Here is a 27,763-nt window from a genome sequence, read left to right as displayed (position 1 = left end):
TCTTATTGAATGTTGAACCAACTCAACTACTGCTTTTATTTTTTATACATTTATATTTCTGTTTTTATTGATGACAGCAGGTCCCCTTTCGACTTATGCTTCTTCCTTCTCATCTCCATGTGTGATTATGTAACAGAGTGACTTGTAATCAATGTTTCCTGTAACATCAATAGGAGACACAGAAAACATCTGCTGAACCTGTAGGAGAAAGGGACAAGAACAAAGAGATTATTATAGTCAGAGGGAGAGACATATATGCAAATAACAGGCTTGTATGGATATAGACAGACACTTTCTTTTTCTGCTTCTAGTAATATAGAAAGAGTAAAACATTAAGATTAAGGATTTGGAAACCCCATGCTTTCCTACACATCTCACTGTCTCTTTTTATTTTAATAATCTTGCCTGCTTTTGGCGACCGAGAAGGAGGTCGAATCGTTCGGACAGAGATGGCGCTCAGTACACAGTGTCGGAGAGCTGATCAGAGCTCTAAGTTTTCGAATGACTCAGAGTCGGATTGTGGTCGATATGGCAGGGAGAGTTTTTCTTCCTTCTCCCATCTGCGTGAGATGTGGGACATTTGAGAAGCTTTGAACTTTACTGTGCTCATGGATTTCTTCATCAAGTTACGGTATTGTTACACTGTTTGTAACTATGTGTTATAATTATGTGATTTTGTCAGTTTTTTCAGTCTTGGTTTGTCCTGTGTTTTGTGATATCACACCGAAGGAAATAATGTATCATTTCTTAATGCATGCATTACTAAATGACAATAAAAGAGGACTACATGTCTTCATAATCATAATCTCACAATTCGTAACATTACAAGATTCCCAGTTTTGAAGTGTCAGCGTCTAATTTGTAAAGAACTATCCACTGAAAGATAATTTTAGCTCCACTGGAATCTATAGCCTGTGTTGTTAATATTCAGGGCCACAACTCTATTCCCTTAAGGGTCTATTTGTCCCATTAGATCATTCTGACTCTACCAAATGAACTGGCAAAGCTTGTTTGAAACTCCCAGCATTCAAGCAAATGCATAATTCAGGGTAAAACCTCACCTCTTCTGCACTGAATTTATCGGCCTGTGTCATCAGCAGTCTCTTAAATCTACAAAAGCAAACAAAGAGATACATATAGTTTTAATAAGGTTTTAATGTTCTTGCCAGACTGGGTTGTTAATGAAGTCACTTGACAGTTTGGACTTATTTTTGTTAAACTCTCAATTGTTGTTCCTTTTCACACCCTTGTGGCGCATCGGGCAGAATTTTTGCCATTTCTGTAATATTTTGACTGTTTTTTTAATGAGGCAAAGTTGCTAGCTCAATGCTCAACCCAGTATGGATGGAAAGCATGTAAAGAGCCAGCCAGATTTGAACTCGGGACCATTCACCTCAAAGTCCAATGCTGATGCCACTACACCACCAGTTGGCTATGATAGTGGTTAGCACAACACACCATTACAGCTCAGGCCAATCTGGAGTTTGCAGTTCAATTGCAGTGCTGTTCTGTAGTGAGTCTCTGTACATTGTAATGCGAACGTTTTCTCCAGGTTCTCTGGTTTCCTCCCACAGTCCAAAGAAGTACCAAATAATTGGTCATTGTAAATAGTGTGGTGATCAGGTTAGGGTTAATTGGGTTTGTCGGGGGTTGGTGGGACGGCGTGACTCGTTGGGCAGGAAGGGCCTACTCTGCCTTGTATTGCCAAATAAAAATAAATAAAATTAAATCTAGTGAAATATGTCTGGTCGGCTTTATCCTTGCTCCATACCAAGAGTACATCTCTTGATCTCAGGGTCACTGCTTGGTTGTGAGATATTTCATCTTGGCAAGTAATAAAAAAGACCAATCTGTTCCAGGCAAATATAGAGGAATAGCTGTTGACCAGGATACTAGAATTCCCCTCCTCTTTTGACTATTACAAGAAAACTTACCAAGAATGCACACAGGCATCAGTTTATTGCTCTGTGCAAAAGTTTTGAATTGTTAATTTAAATAACATTAAACTCCACTGCCAACCTCTGCGGGATGGATAGAGCAGAATATTCTAACGCCTGGAGCTTCCACTTCTGGGTCAATGATGGGAGTCCTATATGAGGAGTCGTCCTATGCAAGGTATGGATGGTATGAACATAGAACATAAAACACTACAGCACAGTACAAGACCTTCAGCTCATGATGTTGTAACAACCTTCTCAGACCAATCTAGCCCTTCTAAGTTCAAGTTCAGGTTCAAGTTTATTCCATTGCAAACATGTATACCACCAAATGAAACAACGTTCCTCTCGATTAAGTTGCACAACACAGTACATACAACTCACACACAGCACTTAAGTAACATAGCCACAAGTAAATTAACAAATAAGGTGAATTTATGACACAAGTTAAAGCAAAAACAGTATAATGCTACTGGCACTTCATACGTGATGAGACCTAGGTGGTGGCAGAGAGTTCAGTAGTCTCACAGCCTGGGGGAAGAAGCTGGTTTCTGTCCTAATAGTCTTTGTCCTAATGCTATGGTACCTCCTGCCTGATGGTAGGGGATCAAAATTACAGAATGGATGGGAAGGATTATAGATAACAGACATCCCACCTCTCCCGGAAGTTCCGGGAGTCTCCCACATATTAATAGTGGCTCCCTGATGCCCGCAAATTATATACAATGTCCTGGAAATCAATATTTTTTGAGAGCGAGCGAGCGAGAGAGAGCGTGAGAGAGACCACGAGAGTGACAGAGAGAGAGAGAGAGAGAGAGAGAGAGAGAGAGAGCGAGAGTGAGAGAGAGAGTGAGTGCGAGAGACCACGAGAGCGAGCGTGAGAGCGACCACAAGAGAGAGAGAGCGCCATGGCAGAGTTTTCCAAAAACAGAAAATATAAAACGTACGTCACCCCAGACTACCCTAAAGTGTGCCCCTGCCTAATAGGGGTCAAAAATAATGACAGTGTTGCTCGCTGCACTGTTTGCAACAGTGACTTTTCTATTGCCCATGGTGGGTTAGGACTGTAAAAGACATGTTGAGGTGAGTTTAACAAGTGTTATTCGTTCACTAGCATAGCTAACGTTATTTAAACTAGCTGGCTAGCTGCTAAGGAGCTACTCTATTGCAGACATCCCACGTCTCCCGGAAGTTCCGGGAGTCTCCCGCAAATTGATGATGCTACCTCCCTGAAATGAGTTTTTGCTGGGTGGGATGTCTGAGACAATGCTGAGGGCACTGCATATACAGTACTCCTGGTAAATATCTCTGATGGGTGGAAGAGAGACCCTGATGATCCTCTGAGCAGTCCTCACAGGGAGGGACTTGCAGTCAGAGGCCTTGCAATTCTCGTACTAGATGGTAATGCAGCGGGTAGGACACTCTCAATGGTGCTCCTGTTAAAATTGGCTAGAATGGAGATGTGGAGAGCCTTACGCCTCAGTCTCCTCAGGAAGTAAAGATGCTGCTGCACCTTCTTGACCAACGAAATGGTGTTGAGTGACCAGGTGAGATGGTCCGATATGTACGCTCCCAGAAATCTGGTGCTCCTAACTCTCCCCATGGAGGAGCCTTTTATGAGCAGTGTTCAGATTCCCTCAGAATCAGGTTTAATATCACGGGACTATATTGTGAAATTTGTTGTTTTGCGGCAGTAGGAAAGCACAATACTTAATAAAAATACCATAAATTACAAGAAGAAATATATAAATATATATATAATAGGTAGTGCAAAAAGAGAACAAAAATAGTGAGGTAGTGTACATTGTTCATTCAGAAATCTGATGGTGGAGTGGAAGAAGCTGTTTCTAAAATGTTAAATGTGTGTCTTCAGGCTCTCGTACCTCCTCCCTGATGGTAGCAATGAGAAGAGGGCATGTCCTAGGTGATGGGAGTCCTTAATAATGGACACCACCATTTTGAAGCATCGCCGTTTGAAGCTATCCTCGATGCTAGGGAGGCTAGTGCCCATGATGCAGCTGGCTGAGTCTGCAACTTCCTGTGGCTTTTTCCAAACCCGTGCAACTTGAAACTGCTCACCCTTTCCTCTGCTGATCCCTCGACGAGGACTGGTGTTGGTTCTCTCCCCTTCTCCATCCTGAAGTGCACAATCAATTCCTTAGTCTTGCTGACATTAAGTGCAAGGTTGTTGCTGATCTTTCAACCAGCTAATCTATCTTACTCCTGTACACCTCCTCATTACCATCTGCAATTCCACCAACAATAGTTGCATCACTGGTACAACTATGAGTCACTCCATTTTTTTCCCATTCATTTTATTTTATAACACCGTAAGACATAGGAGTAGATTAGGCCATTTGGCCCATTGAGGCTGCTCTGCCATTCAACCAGAGCTGTTTTCTCTCCCTCCTCAGCCCCACTCCCTGGCCTTCTCCCCATAGCCTTTGATGCCGTGTCCAATGAAGAGCCTATCAAGCTCTACCTTAAGTAAACCCAACAGCCTGGACTCCTGTATCACCAAGTACTCCATAACCTCCTCCCTAGCAATTGACCCCAACCACTGGGGTCAGGCTAACTGGTCTATAATTTCCTTTCTGCTGCTTTCCTCCTTTCTTAAAGGGTGGAGTACCATTTGCAATTTTCCAGTCCTCTGGCACCATGCCAGAGTCCAATGATTTTTGAAAGGTCATTGCTAATGCTTCCACAATCTCTACCGCTACCTCTTTCAGAACCCTAGGGTGCAGTTCCTCTGGTCCAAGTGACTTATGTACCCTTAGGTCTTTCAGCTTTTTGAGCGCCTTCTCCCTTGTAATAATAACTGCACTCATTTCTCTTCCCTCACGCCCATCAACTTCTGGTACACTGCTAGTGTCTTCCACAGCAAAAACTGATGCAAAATGCTCATTTAGTTCATCTGCCATCTCCTTGTCCCCCGTTGTTATTTCTCCTGCCTCATCTTCTAGCGGTCCTATATCCACTCTCATCTCTCTTTTATTTTTACATACTTGAAAAAGCTTTTGCTATCCACTTTGATATTGTTTGCTAGCTTGCTTTCATATTTCATCTTTTCCCTTCTAATGATTCTTTTGGTTGTTCTCTGTAGGTTTTTAAAAGCTTCCTAATCCTCTATCTTCTGCTTTTACAATAGCTTTGATTTCCCTTGTCAGCCATTTTGCCATTTGAGAATTTCTTCATTTTTGGAATACATCTATCCTACACCTTCTTCATTTTTCCCAGAAACTCGTGCCATTTCTGCTCTACTGTCATCCCCGCCAGCAGCTCCTTCAAATTTACTTTGGCCAACTCCTCTCTCATACCACTGTAATTTCCTTTGCTCCACTGAAATATTGCTACATCAGACTTTACTTTCTCTCTATCAAGTTTCAAGTTGAACTCAATCACATTGTGATCACTGGCTCTTAAGGGCTCTTTTACCTTAAGCTCCCTAATCGCCTCTGGTTCATTACAGAACACCCAATCCAGTATAGCTGATCCCTGAGTAGGCTCAATGACAAACTGCTCTAAAAAGCCATCTCGTAGACATTCAACAAACTCACTCTCTTGAGATCCATTACCAACCTGATTTTCCCAATTGACCTGCATGTTAAAATCTCCCATGATGATCATAACATTGCCCTTTTGATACACCTTTTCTATTTCCTGTTGTAATCTGTGTCCCAGCTACTGTTGGGAGACTGGTATGTAACTGCCATTGGGGTCTTTTACCCTTGCAGTTTCTTAACTCAACCCACTAGGATTTAACATCTTCCAATCCTGTGTCACATCTTTCTACTGATTTGACGCCATTCTTTACCAGTAGAGCCACACCACCACCTCTGCCTACCTTCCTATCCCTCCAATACAACGTGTAACCTTGAACATTCAGTTCCCAACTACAGCCATGATTTAGTGATGGCACAACATCACTGTTTGTTTTTCAGAACACTATGCCATTTTTCTTTCAACTATTTACAGTCTCTTTACACCTGTTCCTTTAATTCCAGCTGACATCTGGGGGGCCTATAATACAGTCTCTTCAAAGTAGTGGCCTCAATACCTCCTTGTGCAAGTAGATCCTCATTTTTCTCACTTACAGACCCCAGTCAGTTTGGATTGACAACAACATCTCCTCCACAATCTCCATCAGCACAGGTCCACCACAGGACTGTGTGCTTAGCCCCCTGCTCTACTCACTTTGCTCTTATGACTGTGTGGCTAGGCACGACTCCAATACCATATTTAAGTGTGCTGATGACGCCACTGTCGCTGGTCAAATCAAAGCTGGTGACGAATCAGCATATAGGAAAGAGATTAAAAATCTGTCTGAGCGGTGCCACAACAACAACTCTCATTCAACATCAGCAATACCATGGAGCTGATTATTGACCTCAGGAGATGAGAACCAGAGATCCAGAAGCCAGTCTTATTTGGGGCAATCAGAGGTGGAGAGGGTCAGCAACTTTAAATTGAGCACATCTACATGGAGTGCTGTCTCAGGAAAGCAACATCCATTTTCAGGAACTCCCACCACCCAGCTCATCCTCTTTTATCACTTCTGCCATCAGGAAGAAGGTACTGAAGCCTCAGGACTCACGACACCAGGTTCACAAACAGTTACCCCTCAACCATTAGATTCTGGAACCAAAGGGGATAACCTCACTCAACTTCACTCTTGCCTTCAGTGGACTGTTCCCACAACCCTGCGGACTCACTTTCAAAGACTCTTCATCTCATATTCTCGGTAACTAATGTTTATTTTTAATATTTTGTTTTATTTTGTAGTTGTGCAGTTTGTTGTCTTTTGCACACTGTGGGGTGCAGTCTTTCATGGTATTGGATTTATTGAGTATGCCCACAAAAAAACGAATCCCTGGGTTGTATATGGTGATCTATATGTACTTTGATAATAAATTTACTTTGGATTTTAGCTCAAATGTTATCTACCTGCGGTGTGGGGTGGTATCATGGCCCCGATTATCCCTCAGCCTTTTGTCCCCTCCTGTCTTATCCTCAGTCCTATTGCAGCTGCCGGCTCATCCCAGAACATCTTCAAGCCCCATTTCACTGCACCACAATTCTCCAACCCACCTCCTCTACCTAATTAAAGCACACATTCCCTGGCCCAGCTGCCTGATCGTGTCACTTCCACACACACCCACAACCGAGCTGCTCAAAGGTCACACATGGACATCATTGCTGCTGCAACCCCTGCAAGAATAATAAAATGTAGCTCTTAAACTGAGGGTCTTTTAACTTTTATTTTTTTTCTTGGTGGGTTCAGCTTTGGCTTTGGAGCTAAACTTTAGCATGCATTCAGCACACAATGTTAGTGCGATTTAATTTCTAGGCGCAAGACCTTGAAAAGCAATGAGCGAAATACTTAGAAACGTAGAAAACCTACAACATAATACAGGCCCTTCGGCCCACAATGCTGTGCCAAACCTTTACTTACTTTAGCAATTACCTAGGGTTACCCACGGCCCTCTATTTTTCTAAGCTCCATGTATCTATCCAGGAGTCTCTTAAAAGACCCTATTGTATCTGCCTCCACCACCGTTGCTGTCAGCCCGTTCCACGCACTCACCACTCTCTGTGTAAAAAACTTACCGGTGACATCGCCTCTGTACCTACTTCCAAGCACCTTAAAACTGTGCCCTCTTGTGTTAGCCATTTCAGCCCTGGGAAAAAGCCTCTGACTATTCACACAATCAATGCCTCTCATCATCTTATACACCTCTATCAGGTCACCTCCCATCCTCCAACACTCCAAGGAGAAAAGGCCGAGTTCACTCAACCTATTCTCATAAGGCATGCTCCCCAATCCAGGCAACATCCTTGTAAATCTCCTCTGCACCCTTTCTATGGTTTCCACATCCTTCCTGTAGTGAGGTGACCAGAACTGAGCACAGTACTCCAAGTGGGGTCTGACCAGGGTCCTGTATAGCTGCAACATTACCTCTCGGCTCTTGAACTCAATCCCATGGTTGATGAAGGCCAATGCTCCATATGCCTTCTTAACCAGAGTCAACCTGCACAGCAGCTTTGAGTGCCCTATGGACCTGGACCCCAAGATCCCTCTGATCCTCCACATTGCCAAGTGTCTTACTATTAATACTATATTCTGCCATCATATTTGACCTACCAAAATGAACCACCTCACACTTATTTGGGTTGAACTCCATCTGCCACTTCTCAGCCCACTTTTGCATCCTATCAATGTCCTGCTGTAACCTCTTACAGCCCTTCACACTATCCACAACACCCCCAACCTTTGTGTCATCAGCAAATTTACTAACCCATCCCTCCACTTCTTCATCCAGGTCATTTATAAAAATCACAAAGAGTTGGGGTCCCAGAACAGATCCCTCAGGCACACCACTGGTCACCGATCTCCATGCAGAATATGATCCCTCTACAACCACTTGTTGCCTTCTGTGAGCAAGCCAATTCTGGATCCACAGAGCAAGGTCCCCTTGGATCCCATGCCTCCTTACTTTCTCAATAAGCCTTGCATGGGGTACCTTATCAAATGCCTTGCTGAAATCCATATACACTACATCTACTGCTCTACCTTCACCAATGTGTTTTGTCACATTCTCAAAAAATTCAGTCAGGCTCATAAGGCACGACCTGCCTTTGACAAAGCCATGCTGACTATTCCTAATCATATTATGCCTCTCCAAATGTTCATAAATCCTGCCTCTCAGGATCTTCTCCATGAACTTACCAAGCACTGAAGTAAGACTCACTGGTCTATAATTTCCTGGGCTATCTCTATTCCCTTGAATACGGGAGCAACATCTGCAACCCTCCAATCCTCTGGAACCTCTCCCATCTCCATTGATGGTGCAAAGATCATTTGATTAGATGATCAGACAACATCATATCATAAATCATGTGGGGGTGGAGAGGAAAGTGGGTGGAAAAAGGGTGGGGGTGAGAAAGAGGAGCGGAAAAAGAGGAGGGGAAAAGAGGAAGGGAGAAAGAGAAAGTGAGAGAAACAGGCAGGGGGGGAATAACATATCATAAGTCATAGAATCATGCAGCACAGTAAGAACCTTTTAGCTTGGTTAACGATGACCAAGATGCCCATCTAAGCTGGTCCTTGTAAAACTCTAGTTAGTCCACACTTGGAGTATTGTGTTCAGTCTGCTTGCTTCATTTCAGGAAGCATATGGAAGCATTGGAAATGTATAAGATAAGTGGCTTAGACTGAGTCAACAACCAGCACCTTTTTCCAAGAGTGGCAATTGCTAATACAAGGGGGCATAATTTTGAGATGATTGGAGGAAAGAATTGGGAGGATGTCAGGGTTAGGTTTTTTACTCAGAGAGTAGTGGGTGCATGGAATGCACTGCCTGATGTGGTGGTAGAGATAAATACATTAGGGACATTTAAGAGACTCTTAGATAAAGTTGTCAATTGTTAAGGACGAGGTTATGGAATACTTGGTGACACAGGACAAGATAGGACAAAGACAGCAGGGTTTCCTTAAGGGAAAATCTTGTCTGATGAACCTGTTGGAATTCCTTGAGGAGTTTAGAAGTAGGATAGATAAAGGGGATGCAGTGGATGTTGTATATTTGGACTTTCAGAAGGCTTTTGACAAGGTGCCACATATGAGGCTGCTTACCAAGTTAAGAGCCCATGGTATTACAGGAAGGTTACTGGCATGGTTAGAGCATTGGTTGATTGGTAGGAGGCAGCGAGTGGAAATAAAAGGATTTTTCTCTGGTTGGCTACCAGTGACTAATGGTGTTCCGCGGGGGTCAGTGTTGGGACCACTTCGTTTTATGCTGATCGAATAGATGGCTTTGATCCCAAGTTTGCAGATGACATGAAGATTGATGGAGGGGCAGGTAGTGTTGAGGAAACAGGTAAGCTGCAGAAGGACTTAGACATATTAGGAGAATGAGCAAGACAGTAGCAAATAAAAAAACAATATTGAAAAATGCATGGTCATGCACTTTGGTAGGAGAAATAAGTATGCAGACTATTTTTTAAACAGGGAGAAAATCCAAAAATTGGAGATGCAAGGGGACTTGGGAGTCCTTGTGCAGAACGCCCTAAAGGTTAACTTGCAGGTTGAGTCGGTGGTGAGGAAGGCAAATGCAATGTTAGCATTCATTTCAAGAGGTTTTGAATACAAGAGCAGGGATGTGATGCTAAGGCTTTATAAGACATTAGTGAGCCCTCACGTTGAGTATTGCGAACAGTTTTGGGCCCCTCATCTAAGAAAAGATGTGCTGGCATTGGAGAGGGTCCAGAGGAGGTTCACAAGAATGATTCCAGGAATGAAAGGGTTATCATACGAGGAACGTTTGATGGCTCTGGGTCTGTACTCACTGGAATTTAGAAGGATGAGGGGGAGGAAATCTCATTAAAACCTTTTGAATGTTGAAAGGCCCAGACAGAGTAGATATGGAAAGGATTTTCCCACGGCGGGGGAGTCTAGGACAAGAGAGCACAGCCTCAGGATAGAGGGGCATCCGTTTAAAACAGAGATGCAGAGACATTTCTTTAGCCAGGAATTTGTTACCACAGGCAGCTAGGTCATTAGGTGTATTTAAGACCTTGACTGGTAGGTCTTGATTGGACACGGCATCAAAGGTTATGGGGAGAAGTCCGGGGAGCGGGGTTGAGGAGGGGGACAAAGGATCAGTCATGATTGAATGGTGGGGCAGACTCGATAGGCCAAATGGCCCAATTCTGCTCCTATGTCATATGGACTTATAGTCTAAAAATAAATTTCCCTATTATTGACCATGTCATCTACAGTGCAAAGGGTTTGGGCAAGGTGGAATGTGTTAAATGTGCCTAAGAAAGCTTCCTTAATCAATACTGTATACAGAGGGCCCTATTAGAAAGGGTGCCACTTTGGACCTCCTCATAAGGAATAAAGAAGGGCTAGTGACTGCAGCATCAGTCAGGGAGCACTTCAGGTCCAGTGGCCATTATTCTATTAGAAGGGATGGATCTACAAGTTAACGTCCTAAATGGGGACAGGGCCAGTTTTGGAGATTGGGAGACATTAGGTGGGATCTTGCGGAGGTCTATTGGGTTGTTTTGTTTGCTGGTAAAGGGATAGTTAGCAAGTAGGAGGCTTTTAAAAGTGCAACCTCCAGAGTCAGGAGATGGCATGTTCATGTTTGGGTGAAGGGTAAGGCTGGCAAATTTAGGGAGTTTTATGTTTACAAGTTGAGGCTCTCATCAGTAAAAAAAAATAGAGGCATACATCAGATGGAGGCAATTGGGACAAGCAAATCCTTTGATGACTGTAAGTGTAGAGGTACACTTAAGAGGGAAATTAAGAGCGCACAAAGAAGGTGTTGGATGGATCTGGTCAGCAAGGAATTCTAAAGATATATTAAAAGAGCATTTCTGGAGAGAATGTGTCCCTTAAAGAACAGCATGGCTATTTACGTGTGGAGTCACAGGAGGTGAGTAAGATTATTTATCAGTTTTATCTGATTATATATCAGTTTTTACTGTAACAAAATGAGAGATGTGAGTGATGATGTCTTTGGGCCACATACAAACTACCTCAATGGGGATTTTGGCATCCGTCACCCGGATCAAGGTGGATAAATCCCCAGGGCTTGACCAAGTGCATCTTCGGGTCTTGTGGGAAGCTGGGGAAGAAATTGTGGAGGCCCTTGCATAGATAATTGCTTCATCTTTAGCCACAAGTGAAGTTCCAAAGCAAATGAATGGTGGCTAATGTACCATTATCTAAGAAGGAAAGCCAAGACGAGCCGGGGAACTATAGGCTTCTGGGGGTATTCTGAGGGACAGGATGTATTAGCAATAATGAACACAGCTTTGTGTGTAGGAAATCATGTCTGGCAAATCGCATAGATGTTTTGAAATGGAAACCGAGAGGAGAGATGAGGGTAGAGCAGTAGTCGTTATCTATAAGGACTTCAGCAAGGCCTTTGACGAGATCCTACACGGCAGGCTAGTCTGGAGGCTTAGACCGCATGGAACAGAGGAACCTAGTACATAGTTCCCTGAAAGCACGCAGGTAGTGAAGAAGGCATTTGGCATGCTGGCTTTCATCAGATAGGGCATTGAATACAGGGGTTGGGATGTTATGTCACAGCTGTACAAAACTTGGTGAGACTATATTTGGAGGATTATGTAGAGTTTTGGACATTAAACCTGAAAGAGTGAAGAGAAGACTTACAGGGATGCTGCCAGGACTTGAGGCCTGAGGTATAGGGAGAGGTTGGGCAGACTAGGACTTTATCCCCTGGAAGAATGAGGGGTGATCTTACAGAGGCGTATAAAATCATGACAGGAATAGATAGCGTGAATGCATATTTTTCCCAGGGAAGGGTAACTAAATATTATAAGGCATGAGTTTAAGGTGAAAGATGAAAATTTTCGAAGGAAACAGGGGCAACAAGTTGAACTGAAGACCTTTTTCCATGCTCCATTACTTCGTGGCACTTTATGGGACTTAGTTGAACTCTGCCCTAATAACACATCAGTCATCTTAACTTTTTGATCCAATATTTGCCCTTAAGCAAATAAAACACACTGTGCACATTGATAATATTATTATGTGCATAAAACAGGACCGAGCTTTAGGATGAATTATGCAATGAGTGGATTGGTTGCAACATTTCCACCTCGCTGACAATCAACACTGGCGCACCACACGGATGCCTGCTTAGCCCACTGCTCTACTCTCTGTATACATGTGACTGTGTGGCTAGGCACAGCTCAAATACCATCTATGAATTTGCTGACAATACAACTATTGATGCCAGAGTCTCTGATGGTGGCGAGAGGGCGTACAGGAGTGAGATATACCAGCTGGATGAGTGGGGTTGCAATAACAACCTTGCACTCAATGTCAGTAAGACCAACGAGGTGATTGTGGGCTTCAGAAAGGGTAACACAAACCAATGCTCATACAGTGACCAAAAGTGGAGAGAGAGAGCAATTTCAAGTTCCTGGGTGTCAATATCTCTGAGGACCTAACCTGGTTCCAACATTTCAATGCAACTAGAAAGAAGACAAGGCAGCGGCTATATTTCATTAGGAGTTTGAGGAGATTTAGTTTGTCACCTAAAGCACTCTCAAATTTCTACACTCTCAAATTTGTCACTAACTCTGAGCCTCCAAGGAAAGCCACTGTTACAACCTGCAACTTGGTCACCTCTGAGGCCGAGGTACGCAGGTGTTTCCAACGAGTGGACAGTCGCAAGGCTGTGGGATGGGACGGCATCCCAGGGTGAGTACTCAGGACAGGTGTGGTTACAGACATTTTTAATCTCTCCCTCTCCCAGTTTAGAGTGCCCTCCTGCTTCAAATTATCCACCAAAAGACCAAGACAACATGCCTGAATAATAAGCAAACACGAGAAAATCTGCAGATGCTGGAAATTCAAGCAACACACACCAAATGCTGGTGGAACGCAGCAGGCCAGGCAGCATCTATGGGAAGAAGTACAGTCGAAGTTTCGGGTCGAGACCCTGGCGTTGTCCTGACGAAGGGTCTCGACCCAAAACGTCGACTGTACTTCTTCCTACTGATGCTGCCTGGCCTGCTGCGTTCCACCAGCATTTTGTGTGTGTTATTAGCAAATGCTTTGAGAGGCTGGTCAAGGACTACATCTGCAGCTTGCTACCACCCAAACTGGACCCCCTACAATTCACCTACCGACACAAACGATCGATAGATGACGCAGTAGCCACTGCTCTACATACTGTCCTTACACACCGGGAGAAGAAGGATGCTTATGTGAGAATGCTGTTCTTGGACTGCAGTCCATCATTCAACACCATAGTTCCATCCAGGCTCGACAAGAAGCTCAGAGACCCCGGCCTTGACCCTGCCTTGTGCAGCTGGATCCTGGACTTCCTGTCAGATCGTCGGCATGTAGCAAGAGTGGGCTCCCTCACCTCCACCCCTCTGACCCTCAATACAGGAGCCCCTCAGGGCTGCGTACTGAGTCTACTCCCTGTATACCCATGGCTGTGTCGCCACCCATAGCTCTAATCTGCTAATTAAATTTGCCAACAACACTAATTGATTGGCCTAATCTCAAACAATAACGAGGTGGCCTACAGGGAAGAAGTCATCTCTCTGGCATTGTGGTGTCAAGAAAACAATCTCTCCCTCAATGTCGCAAAAGCAAAGGAGCTGGTTGTGGACTACAGGAGGAATGGAGACGGGCTAACCCCTATTGATATCAATGGATCTGGGGTTGAGAGGGAAAACAGTTTTAAGTTCTTTGGCATCCACATCACCGAGGACCTCACGTGGTCTGTATACACCAGCTATGTGGTGAAAAAGGCACAACAGCGCCTCTTTCACCTGAGACGGTTGAGGAAGTTCGGTATGGGCCCCCAAATCCTAAGAACTTTCTACAGGGGCACAATTGGGAGCATCCTGACTGGCTGCATCACTGCCTGGTATGGGAACTGTACCTCCCTCAGTCGCAGGACTCTGCAGAGAGTGGTGCGGACAGCCCAACGCATCTATAGTTGTGAACTTCCCATGATTCAGGACATTTACAAAGACAGGTATGCAAAAAGGGCCTGTAGGATTATTGGGGACCCGAGTCACCCCAACCACAATCTATTCCAGCTGCTACCATCCGGGAAATGGTACCACAGCATAAAAGCCAGGACCAACAAGCTCTGGGGCAGCTGCTTCCACCAGGCCATCAGACTGATGAACTCACGCTGACTTGAGTGTACTCCATTGACTGTTCTATTTATTATAAATTACTATGATTGTACGTTGCACACGTAGATAAATGGATATTGCATAATGTAAAGATTTTTACTCCTCGTATCTGAAGGATGTAAGAAATAAAGTCAATTCAGTTCAATTCAGATATACTGTGGAGAGCATTCTGACTGGCTGCATCACCATCTGGTATGGGCAGGGGGCGCTACTGCGCAGGATCATAGCAAGCTGCAGGGTTGTAAAATTAGTCAGCTCATCATGGGCACTAGCCTCCGTATTATCCAGGACATTTTCAAGGAGCAGTGCCTCAAAAAAGCAGCTTTCATCATCAAGGACCCCCACCACCCAGGACGTGCCCTCTTCTGATTGTTACCATTAGTAAGGAGGTACAGAAGCCTGAAGGCGCACATTCAAAAGATTGAGGGACAGCTTCTTCCCCTCTGCCATTCGATTTCTGAATGGATGAACACTACCTCACAATTTTTAAAATTTCTTTTGTTTTGCACTACTCATCTAAACTTAACTATTTAAAATACATTTATATACTTACTGTAACTCAGGTTTTTTGTATATTATCATGTATTGCATGCATTGTACTGCTGCTTACAAAGTTAACAAATTTCATGACACGTCGATGATATTAAACCTGATTCCGACCACAAGTACCTGATACAAATTTACGATAAGCAAGATTTCACCGTGAATTGTGCATACAAACTACAAAATATGTCCAAAATTCCATTCTTTTAAGCCCTAAAAAAGTTTGCAATTAGAATTTCCCTTGTGAAATTTCTGGCTATTCTTCTGTATTTCAATAATATGGCTTGAAGACCTTGTGCTGCCTTCTTGTTATATTAGTTCGAGTGAGAATCCTTTAGGTTGGTTCCTATTGGTTCACAATTGGGAATAATATTTCACTATTTCACTATTCCACCCCCCCACCCCCGCCTCAGTTTCTGCTCTCTCCGTGATTCCCTTATCCATTTCTCCATCCCCACTAATCTTGCTCCCAGCATTAATCCCTAGAAGTGGTCAAAGTGCGACACATCGCCATACACCTTCTCCCTCACCTCCGTTCAGGGCCTCAAACCATCCTTCCAGAATCCGCTGGGGTTGCCTACTGTATCTGGTGCTCCCGATGCAGCCTCCTTTGCATTGGTGAGACCCGTCGTAAATTGCCTCGTTGGGCACCTCCACACCATCTGCCGCAAGCAGGACTTCTTGGTGGGCAAACATTTTAATTCCGATTCCCATTTCCACTCCGACATATTGGTTCATGGCCTCCGTTTGTGCCGAGGTGAGGCCTCCCCTCAAGGTGGAGGAGCAACACATTATATTCTGTCTGGGTAGCCTCCAACCTGATGGCATGAACATCGACTTCTCCTTCCAGTAAACTAAATTCCCACACCTCCTGCTCTGTACCCTACTTTGACCTTTCACTTCTTCACACCTGCCTATTACTTCCCCCCGGGGCCCCTCCTCCTTCCCTTTCTCCTGGTGTCCACTCTCCTCTCCTATCTGATTCCTTCTTCTTCAGCCCTTGGCCTTTCCCACCCACCTGGCTTCCCCTACCCTGGTGAAGGATTTCAGCCCCAAACTCCTTTCCATAATGCTGCCTGGACTGCTGAGTTCCTCCAGCATTTTGTGTGTGTTGCTTAGGTTCCCAGCACCTGAAGATTTTCTCAACTCGCCTATCACCTCACAGCAAGCCTCTCTCCCCTCCCTCCACCTTTTTTTTCTGGCATCTTCCCCCTTCCTTCTCAGTCCTGAAGAAGGACCTCAGACCGAAACGTCGGCTATCCATTCATTTCCGTTGAAGGTGCCTGACCTGCTGAGCTCCTCCAGCATTTTGTGTGTGTGTTGCTTTGGATTCCCAGCATCTACAGAATCTCTGGTGTTTATATTTCGCTTTTTATCCACAGTAAATGTCTCATTTCTCCAAGCCCCGGGTCCCTCATTTTCCAGTCTTCCCCCTTTCCCTCTGTCTGATAAGCCCCCACTCCCCCCGTCTGCAAGTACCTCACTGGCAGATTGCAGTCAGAGTACGGACTGGCAACTTCATCTCCTGCACACTCACCATCAGCACAGCTACACCTTAAAACTCTGTGCTTACCCCCTCCCCTGCTTGACTAGCATTATCCCTCTGACTGTGCGGCTAAGTATAGCTCCAAAACCATATTTAAATTTGCAGATGGTACCACTGCTGTTGGCTGAATGAAAGCTAGTGACAAAACAGCATATACTGTAGGAAGGAGATTGACAATCTGGCTGAGTGTTGCCGGAACAACTGCTCACCAAATGTCAGGCCAAGGAACTGATTATCAACCACAGGGGAAGAAGCCAAAGTCCATTGGCCAGTACTCATTAGGGGATCCGAGCTGAAGAGGGTCAGTAGCTTTATGTTCCTTGGCGTTGTCATATCTGCCCTGGAACCAGCAAGTGCCCTCATAAAGAAGGCACAACAGCACCTCTATATCCTTCAAAGTTTGCCTAGATCAGGTATGTCACCAAAAACTTTGACAGACTAATATAGATGCACTTTGCAGAGTATTTTAACTGGTTGCATCACAGCCTGGCGTGGAAACACCAACGCTCAGGAATGGAAAAGACTACAGAAAGTGGTGGATGCGGCCCAGTCCATCACAGGCAAAGCCCTCCCGGCCATTGAGCACATTTGCATGGAGCGCTGTGCAAGAAAACAGCATCCATCATCAAGGACCCCCACCATCCAGGCTGTGCTCTCTTATCACTGCTACCAGTTGGCAGGAGGTAAGTTAGGTTCCACTCCACCAGGTTCAACAAAAGTTGCTAACCTACAAGTAGGCTTCTGGACCGCTACGGACAACTTCACTCTCCACAACTCTGAATTAACTCTACTCTCACTTTCAAGGACTCTTTGCAAAACAGTGTTACTTTTTTATTTGCTCTATTTGTCTAATTTTGTACATTGTTTGTCAGTCTTTGTTTATGTACAGTTTTTCACAAAATTCCATTGTATTCCTTTATTTCCCTGTAAATGCCTGTAAGAAAATGAATCTTAAGGTAATATTTGGTATCATATATGCACTTTGATAATGAATCTTACTTTGAACTATCTCTTTCCAACCATCCCAATTGTAGTTTCTCTCTAATGTGACAGGCTTGTTGGAGGGCAGGGGACCCAACTCAAATAACGCTACTGCAAAAATCAGGGAGGAAAGCTGTGAGAAAACCTTCAAAACGAGCATGGCCAATAAGAATATAAGCAAAGGCTGTGACATACTTAGACCTCATGAGCTGATCGCCAAACTTCGCCGGCTTGGTATCAGCTCATCCCTCTGCAATTGGACCTTGGACTTTCTGACTAACAGACCCCAATCAGTTAAGTTAGACAACCTCTCCTCCTCCACTCTCACCCCGAACACCGGCATGCCTCAAGGCTGTGTGCTGAGCCCTCTTCTGTACTCCCTTTTCACCTATGACTCCGTTCCTGTACATGTTTCTAATTCCATAATCAAGTTTGCAGACGACACCACGGTGGTTGGTCTGATCGGGGGGATGACAAGACGGCCTACAGGGATGAGGTCCAGCACCTGGCCGTGTGGTGTGCCGACAACAACCTGGCCGTTAACACCCAGAAGACCGAGGAGGTCATTATGGACTTCAGGCATGCTAGGAGCCACACTCACATCCCCATCTACATCAACGGAGCTGTAGTGGGGCGTGTATCAAGCTTCAAATTCCTTGGTGTCCGCATTTCTGAGGATCTCACCTGGTCCCTGAACTCCTCCATCCTGATCAAAAAGACGCAACAGCACCTTTATTTCCTGCGGAGCATCAAGAAAGCTCACCTCTGTCCCAGGATACTGACAGACTTTCACCGCTGTACCATTGAGAGCATACTCACCAACTGTGTCTCAGTGTGGTATGGCAATTGTCCTATATTGGACCGCAAAGCACTCCAGCGGGTGGTGAAAACTGCCCAGCGGATTATCAGCACCCAATTGCCCACCATTGAGAACATCTACCATAAACGCTGCCTGGGAAGGGCGAAAAGCATTATCAGGGATGCATCTCACCCTAACCATGGACTTTTTAACTCCCCTCCCATCTGGTAGGTGCTACAGGAGCCTCCACTCCCACACCAGCAGGCACAGGAAGAGCTTCTTCCCTGAGGCTGTGACCCGGCTGAACCTCACATCACAGCGCTAAGCAGTATTGCACCCATATTGTACTGTCTCAGTAATTTTATATTTGTGTGCTGTAGCACTTACTTTTTATTCGCAGTTATTTTGTAAATAACACTATTCTTTCCATTTCTGGTTAAATGCTAACTGCATTTCATTGGCTCTGTATCTGTACTCGGCATAATGACAATAAAGTTGAATCTAATCTAATCTAATCTCATCTAAAATACACTCTGATCTTCAATCCCCAAGTATCATGGGAAAATGCTAAACACTGAACTCACTTCCTTCTGCAGGGTTGTTGGGTGATTTTTATTTTAGCTCATGGTCTTGATGAGTAATACTCACTCGTCCTTATTGATAGTCCCTGTACCTTGGGGATCAAACAGTTTGAATGCATTCAAAATGGTTTCTTCTGGATCAGTGCCTGTAGGAATGAAGTGAGTAATTAATTGATCGCACTTGTAACCACAGTGCTGAGGTTAGAACAGATGGAATCACTCTAAAACACTGCTTGCCTGAAATAAAAGACTTCTATTTATGGCCGTTTGGACATTCCAAAACACTTACAGGCAATCTAAATACTTTAGAAAAGCTGTCACTCTGTTGTAGTGTTGCAAATAATAGCAGCCAGTTTGCACACAGTAAACTTCCATGAATGGACTGTGATAGTAATCGCTATCTATTTTGGTCTTGTTGACTAAGAGACAAATATTAGTCAAAGTACAGGTTGGAACTCACTTCACAATAATGTAATGGGGTCCTCTGCATTCATTCTTCACCACACTCACTCATTATTGCAAAGGAGTGCTAGCATAGGGTTGTGTTTAAATCTCTTGTGTGGGACAATCGACGCCATTCTGACTCAGAATCAAGTGAGCTATCCATTGAGGACAGCAAGGCCTCCATCACCATGCAAGCAGTAACAATAAGCAATCCTTCAAGTACTGAGAAGCTGTCTCTTATAATTGTGATCTGTTAGGGGAGTAATTGGTCAAATGTGGCCTTACCATTCAGTTTTTCTCCAAAGAGACTGAGAAACACTGTGAAGTTCATTGGCCCCTTTCCCTCTTTCAACATCTCATCCAGTTCTTCATCCTTTACATTCATCTTGCCTACAAAGATATTCATTCAGTTAATATTATATAATTTGCATATTTAAATAACTTAATTGATGTTTTTCCTTAGGAAATCACTTTGAAGAAACTAAATAACAGTGTTGGTTACATAATGCAATTCCAGTGCTTTGAAACCAGCCATTTCCAGGAGAAATCTGACAAGTGCTGTAAATCTCAAACTACTGGATAGCTAGTCAGTGGAGAAATGCCTATTATGCTTGCTCACCCAATTGCATGAAGGTCTCTTTCAGATCTTGTTTACTAATGATCCCATCGCGGTTCTGATCGATGCAGCCAAATGCCTGTTAGTTTATGAAAGAGATTCAGTCAATATCTTCTCTGGCATTGCTTGATGTTAGTCATCACACATAGTTGACATTTAATACAGCCCCAAAAAGCAATCCTCCTTGGTAAAACCGGACCCTATAACCCAGCACTTACTGAAATAATGGTCCCACCATGGGGAAGGAACAGGGAACCAGGTGGCCAAGAAGAATGGAAACAACTTTAATTTACTGAATGCATTTCATGGCCACATTGAGAGGGTCTTTGGCTGTCAGGGAGGCAGAGTCACAGTGAGGAGTGAGGAGAGATTGGATGGCAGAGTCTGAGTTAAGATAATCAATTTCTTTTTTGCACATTGGTTGTTGTCTGTCCTGTAAGGTGTGGTCCTTCATTGATTCTACTGTGTTCCTTGCATTTACTGTGATTGCCCTCAGGAAAATGAATCTCTGGGGTGTATATTGTTATGTACCCCTGGTGTTCCTTTTTGCTGTGGACTGTCATTTTAAGGCACAAGAACATCCTGGTTGGGTGCTTCCAGGGTGCTGCATCGGCGAGTTTGTGGCACTGGAAGCTCATGGCAGGAAGAGAGTTTCTCTTCCTTCTACCGTCTGCGTGAGATGATGGGACTTTTGAGAGACTTTGAGACTTTTTTTTACCGTGCCCATGATCTGTTCTTCATCAAATTACGGTATTGCTTTGCACTGTTGTAACTATATGTTATAATTATGTGGTTTTTGCCAGTTTTTTTTTAGTCTGGTGTTTCTGTGATATCTTTCTGGAGGAACATTGTGTCATTTCTTAATGCATGCATTACTAAATGACAATAAAAGAGGACTGCGTGTCCTCGTAATCTAATCTAAAAAAAAGAAAGAACTGAGACTAACTTTTGGATTTCTGCTGAGAGAGAGAGAGAGAGGGGGGCAGAGTCTGCCTTTCAGCCCGTGTTTACACTTTTACAACGACACTGACTACTGCTGTCAGCCTTTGGGTTGCCATGGAAAAAGAGAGAGTTGTTCAACACAGACACCTTGTTAAAAAGAGAGGGAAAGAAAGAGAGAGAGAGGGGCAAAGACTGCTCACAGTTTGTTTATACTTTTTGCAAGGACACTGGCAGCTTCCAAGTTCTTACAGAGAGAGAAGGGAGGAGCTGCTTGATGGACAGCTGGTGTTCAGCATGGTGAGATTAGACCCACAGACACATGGTTTTGGACACTGAATGAGCTTTGTTGTGCCCACAGAAAAGGTGGGTTTTTGAGGATTGATCAGTGGCTCTTGCAGGGTGAAAAGGGTGAGATCGGTGGGGAGTTATTCGTGTGTCCAACCCTCGCCTGGGTTGATAATTCCACCACAGAAGAACGGTCTCCTTTGTTGTGGTCACAGTCGGTGACTTCTAAAAGATTTTGGAGGACAACAGGAAGATTGACAGCGTCAGCTCACTTGAAGACTCAAATCCTCCCTCTCTCTCCACCACTACTCAACTCAATACCACGAACTGAACTAAACTTTACTCATTATCGTAAGACTATCTATTTACTCCTAGACGAGGAAGCTTGATTTTCATATATTTCCACACTTACTTATATATAATCATTGCTAACCTGTTTGATTTATCTGCATTTATATTACTGTATTGCGTAGTTACTAATAAATACCATTAGTTAATAGCAATACTGGACTCCAAAGTGTTTTCCATTTCTGCTGGTTCTTTAACCCATCACGGGGTACGTGACAATATGGTGACACATATGTACTTTGATAGTAAATTTACTTTGAACTTTGAAAGCTGTGATGAGCTGTTGATGAGGAATGATCAATTGTGGATGAGTTGGAGGAATGTGCAGAAAGATCATGGAATTCTGGTCCACAGAGCTGATGGGAGAATATGGGTGAGAAGATGAAAGCATTCCTTGTCAGGTGATGTTGTTTGGAAAGTGGACCACAACTGCTCCAATGGTGGATAGTCTGTGGCCTTGCAAATGCAGCTGACTTTCCCGGCCCACAAGCTGCGTGCGATCTCTTGTTCCAGCTAGCAGCTAACTCCCTCAGGAAAGCCAGCCATCCACGAGTGGAAGTGGAAAAGGGATAATATCTAAGGTATTCAAACTGTAGTCATCGTGTTTAAATGAAGGGCTACCAATCTCAACTTGGAAGGAAGGCGAAGGCGGCAATTACATGGGAACCCTGATAACTGTGGGCCATTTATCATCACTGCCTCATCATCGCCGGGTCTAAATCCTTGAACTGCCTACCCAAAAAACCATCAGAAGGCAAATGGAGTTTAATTCAGGTAAGTGTGAGGTGTTGCATTTTGGGAAAACTACTAGGGATAGGACTTCCACAGTGAAAGGCCGGGCACTAGGGAGTGTGATAGAACACAGGGACCTAGGAATATAAGTCCTTCTTTCCCTGAAAAGATACAGACATGGTGGAGAAGAAGGCTTTTGGAATGCTCGCCTTCATAAATCAGAACATCAAGTATAGAAGCTGGAATGTTGTGTTGTGGTTGTGCAAGATGATGGTGCAATTGCATATGGAATATTGTGTTCAGTTCCGGGCACTCTGCTATCAGAAAGATGCCATGAAGCCAGAAAGAGTGCAGGAAAGACTTTCAAGGATTCTGGTGGAACTTAAGGATTGAGTTAGAGAGGAGCTGTGCAGGCTAGGACCCTATTCATTGCAGTGTAGAATCATGAGGGTTGATCTTATAGAGGTGTATAAAATCATGAGGGGTATTGATAGGGTAAACACAAGCAATCTACTTCACAGAGTTTGGAAATCAAGAGTTAGAGGACATCTTTTTGAAGTGAAAGGGGAGAGACAACTTTTTCACCAAAAGGCTGGTCAGTATATGGAATGAGCTGCCAGAGGAAGTGGCTGAGGCAGGTACATCATCGAAACAACACCTAAGAGACATTTGGACACGTACATGGTGGATAGGAAAGTTTTAAAGGGACTATTCCAAGCAGTCTGCTGTGCGTGCTTGCCACTATTTTCTGATCATATAGTGAAAATTGGAGATATTGCTGATAGGAATCAAAACAGATTATCAAGGAGGCACAAGAACAAGCAAAAAGGGAGAAGGAAATTGGGTAAGGAGATTCAGTACACGAACAGTCTGTGGGGAAGACAAATTTCAGGGTTGTATGCTGTACACACCCTTTGATAAATAGATGTACTTTGAACCTTTGAACCACTCACCTCTTTAAACTCCTGAATTTGAGATTGTTCAAACATGGAGAAGACATTGGACGAGCTCCGTTGGGTGTGTTTGGTTGAACCTTTCCTTGCTGCTTTCCTGCTTGCCTACCAATGGAAAGAGGCAGAGCAAATGATAGGATATCTGCGACACCTCGATCACATCATCAGTTAAAAATAATGTAAATTATTGTGAGGCTCGCTGCTTTATGTAAAGAAAAAATAATTATTAAAAATAAGATTATTACAAGGAAAAGGTTATCTTTATGTACAACAAAACGTCAAAACGTACAGTGAAATGTGTTGTCTGCGTCAACAGCCAACACAGTCTGAATATACACTGGGGGAAGCCCTCAAGTGTGGCCATGCTTCCAGCGCCAGCATGGCATGCCCACTACTTACCCTAACCTGTACATCTTTGGAAAGTGAAAGGAAACCGGAGCACCCGGAAGAAACCCACGCAGTCACAGGGAAAACGTACAAGCTCCTTACAGATAGCAGTGGGAATTGAACCCTGATCACTGATTGCTGGTGCTATAAAGCATTACGCTAACGTACTGTCCCTAAATATTAAATTATTGATGAAAGAGATTAAGATCAGGTTGACTAATTTTAAATAAAATTTGGAAAAAGAAACTTCCATCTAGCTCATCTAAGTTCTTTAGCCAAACAAAGTCTTTTGCAGACATCATCACCTTCCTTTCCACACCAATACTTCCATACCAGTTCCAGAACCATCATTCTTATTTTAATACATATAGATTATATCCTCAGTAATGATGTGATGAGAGAGTAATTTATAACCACATAACCATATAACTATATAACAATTACAGCACGGAAACAGGCCATCTTGGCCCTTCTAGTCCGTGCCGAACGCTTAATCTCACCTAGTCCCACCGACCTGCTCTCAGCCCATAACCCTCCATGCCTTTACTGTCCATATATCTATCCAATTTAACTTTAAGTGACAATATCGAACCTGCCTCAACCACTTCTGCTGGAAGCTCGTTCCACACAGCTACCACTCTCTGAGTAAAGAAGTTCCCCCTCATGTTACCCCTAAACTTTTGCCCTTTAACTCTCAACTCAAGTTTCTTTTCAACTTTTAGTCAAATTCTTACACAATATATTTTGTGTCTGATGAACATTGTTACCCAATTCACATTTATTGAATACTTTCAGCAAAAGGTAGGTCAACTAATTTCTTTAGCTGGTAAGTTCCCCTTCATTGTGCATAAATCTGCTGTTTTCTTTCCCATTATATGTTACATAAAAAATTAAACTCTATCATGCCTGTTCTAATTTAGTTTTGCTGTCACCAGACTACATGATCATATTACTACCATACATTGTCAATATCTGCAATTCACTGTCATACAACTCAGTGCCAGCTAGTCTTGTCCTTTCTGTAAATCACAAGGATTTCTCTAGTACCATAACACAGAACTCCAACAGTAGCAGATTGATGATGTTTCCACATTCAATTTTAACCAGTACCTTGCAACAAGGTGATGTTTAATATTCTAGAATTTTTCATATAATTTATCTCCATCAGATTTGCTAAAAAATTACTTCCCGTCTGTTTCTCACATTCATCTGAATAGAAAAATGCTCTTAACATCGCAGGAAAGCCTTCAACATTTTCATGTGATGTAATTTGACTTTTCCAAATCCTTCTTATTAACTTAAAATATATGAATAGAGGAGCGGAGCTGACGGCATTACTAAATGTGTTCAATTTAAGATAATGGTCTAGCCTGTTTTGTTCCGTTTGCTTTTTTTTTGCATTTAGTATTTAGTTTTACTTTTTTGTGTTTTTTGGGGGTTTTCTTTGTATTTTTTTTCTTTTTATTTCTTTTTTCTCTATGATTAATTATATCAAGAGTTTGGAAGTCTTATACTTGTATTATTTGAAATCTCTTTTTTTACATGCTTATCAACAATAAGATTATTGCAATCTCTCTGCATCAACATTGTTACTCTGTTTATAATTTTGGAAAATTAATAAAAAGATTTAAAAAGAAAGAAAGCAAGAAGGAACAGTGCAGGAAAGCCAGTTCAAGTATTTTCTTAATTAAATTTCAATTTCTTAAAACTGACAAGTGCAGAACTCTGATGTGAAAAATACTTGTTTGATTTTTTTATATTTTAAAGTAGGTGTATTGCATCCTACTGTACGATAATCTAGCTTTTAACAACTGTATTTACACAGTACTGTTGACATTGTGAAACAGGCTGAAGTTACCAAAGGAGATTTATCAAGAGAGATGGAGAGAGTCTGAGGAAAAAAAAGAGAGACAGAGACAGAGAGAAAAAGAAGAGAACTCCAGGATCCAGCAAACTTAAGCCATGAGCAGCTACTGATGGAGAAAGAGGTCAAGATTTGAGGAGATCAGGGTTTCAGAATAGGGATTCAGGTACTTAGAATTTTAGACGGTGTGATGCCATGTAATGAATAGATAATTAAACATCAAAGTGATTAATTAGAAGTTTCATAATATGATTTATATTAAATAAAATGAAATGTTTTCTATTTATTGAGGAAAGCTGTCACCAATAGGCTATAGTAACTGCGTATTTTTGAAGGAAGTGCCGTTGAGCATAATTACAATGGTTGATGAAAGACTGGTTTTGTCATTTCGATGGACAATTCTGCTCTGTAAGAAAGAAGATTCACTGTAATAAGGGAAAGAGCCAGAAGATGGCTATTTGGCCCCTCTTGTTAACTTTGTCATTCAGTAATCTTTTACCTAAGTATCACTTTCTAGCAGTAATGTGATATTTTATTCCCTTAACAATCAGTTGACTTCTGTCTTGAATGTACCCAACTGCTCACCCTCCAAATCCTTGTTTCGTGAATTCCAAAGATGACTAAAATTCCTTTTCATCTCTGTCTCTAATGACCAATCTTATCTTGAGACTCTTAACACCGCAGTCCTGGGAATTTTCAACCTTGCATCCACCATCAAGCCTCGTAAGAAATTTTTTATGTTTTAGTGAGGTTATCTTTTATTCTTCTAAACTCAGGAGAGTTACAGACTTACTGCTTTGTCATTCCTCATAGGACAAACTGCCAGTCCAGGAATAAATCAGTGAATTTTTCTACACTGCCTCTATCGCAAATATAGCCTTCCTTAGGTAAGGAGACCACACTGACGTACAATGTTCCAGTTACAAGCCTCCATAAAATTTAGAGAAAAATGCTCCACTGTTGTACTCAGATCCTTTTCCAAGAAAGCCAACATCCTTGCTTTTCAGAGTGAAGTGTACAAGGGCATCTAGGTCTCCCTGAACACCAACAACTTTTAATCTTTCACCATTTAAAAGATACTTTTTATCTACCAAAATATAATTGAGGAAATAAATTGCCTTTTCATGTTATTTACTTAAAGTATTTATCAATGTAGTTGCAGTGCTAACCAGATTTTTAATCTCTCAATGTAAAAAAAATTACATATTAGAACTGATCAAAAATATTAGTAATTCACATCTGCAAATAAAAATTAACAATAGAGCAGATACTGGCAGTCTGTCTTACAGTACTAAAAAATGAAATGCTCTGAATAATGTCTTATAAAAAGATCTTGTCTGCTTCGATATTAATGTTACAACTAAAATTCCTCTTGCAGTTTTTTTACACTGCATGGAATTATAAATAGTGATCTTGTACTATATACTTCTGAGATCTGGAATCAGTATTTCAGAGTTAAAATATGGACAGATTTCATCAAGGGTTCTAAATTTCCTTTAGTCAAGATCGTTTAATCTGTTAGAAGGATCTTGATACAAAAAGTGGAAGAAGCACACACATTGTATTAAGGCATATTTTGCAATTGTTTTAATTATGTTTTATCTTGACCATTTGCAACATGGAAAAAAGTTCTGGCTTAAAGGCGATATGGAACAAACAAAATATTTTACCACTCACCATTTTACGTAGCTGATGTTGAATACAAATGCTAGTGTCAGATCATGTTTGTCCTATATAGTCCTCTTTATCTCTTTGTTCCTAAAATGGACACACGCTGATGAATAGAGACCCTACAAGGAAATATGCAACCTAGTATCTGACTGTCACAGGACTGTGATAAAAGAAATTCCTTCTCTACAGACCAGATAGTGTAAAGAGGGTTTAACATTCCAGAGTAACGTTAAACCTTTAAATCTGCATTATCAATTTAGTGTACTATTTACATAGATGACTTGATGAACTGGGATGCCATTTCGTTGGTGTCCAAGTTAAACCACTGTCAAACCGCTTATCTGTATCACTGGTGTGCTTGAGTTATATTCAACATCGTTCATGTTAATGAATTAGTATAGTACAATGTAGTTAGCTGATTCAATTAGTTAG

General features: G+C 42.6%; 1 protein-coding gene across 1 annotated transcript; it reads right to left on the bottom strand.

Annotated features, from left to right (window-relative positions):
• myl7 (myosin, light chain 7, regulatory) lies at window positions 1-27,366 on the bottom strand. Its single transcript, XM_063056825.1, has 7 exons — window positions 27,338-27,366; window positions 23,410-23,514; window positions 20,153-20,228; window positions 19,819-19,923; window positions 19,157-19,235; window positions 1,062-1,110; window positions 1-198 (listed from the first exon to the last, which is right to left on the bottom strand). Exons 1-7 carry the CDS (start codon window positions 27,338-27,340, stop codon window positions 94-96), a joined length of 522 nt encoding a protein of 173 aa, XP_062912895.1. The 5' UTR covers window positions 27,341-27,366; the 3' UTR covers window positions 1-93.
• Between the last annotated feature and the right edge of the window lie 397 nt (window positions 27,367-27,763).

The sequence above is a fragment of the Mobula hypostoma genome, chromosome 8, assembly GCF_963921235.1.
Source record: "Mobula hypostoma chromosome 8, sMobHyp1.1, whole genome shotgun sequence".
NCBI classification, from domain to species: domain Eukaryota; kingdom Metazoa; phylum Chordata; class Chondrichthyes; order Myliobatiformes; family Myliobatidae; genus Mobula; species Mobula hypostoma.
Note: the sequence above shows the minus strand (reverse complement) of the source record. Positions and strands in the feature narration are given on the sequence as shown.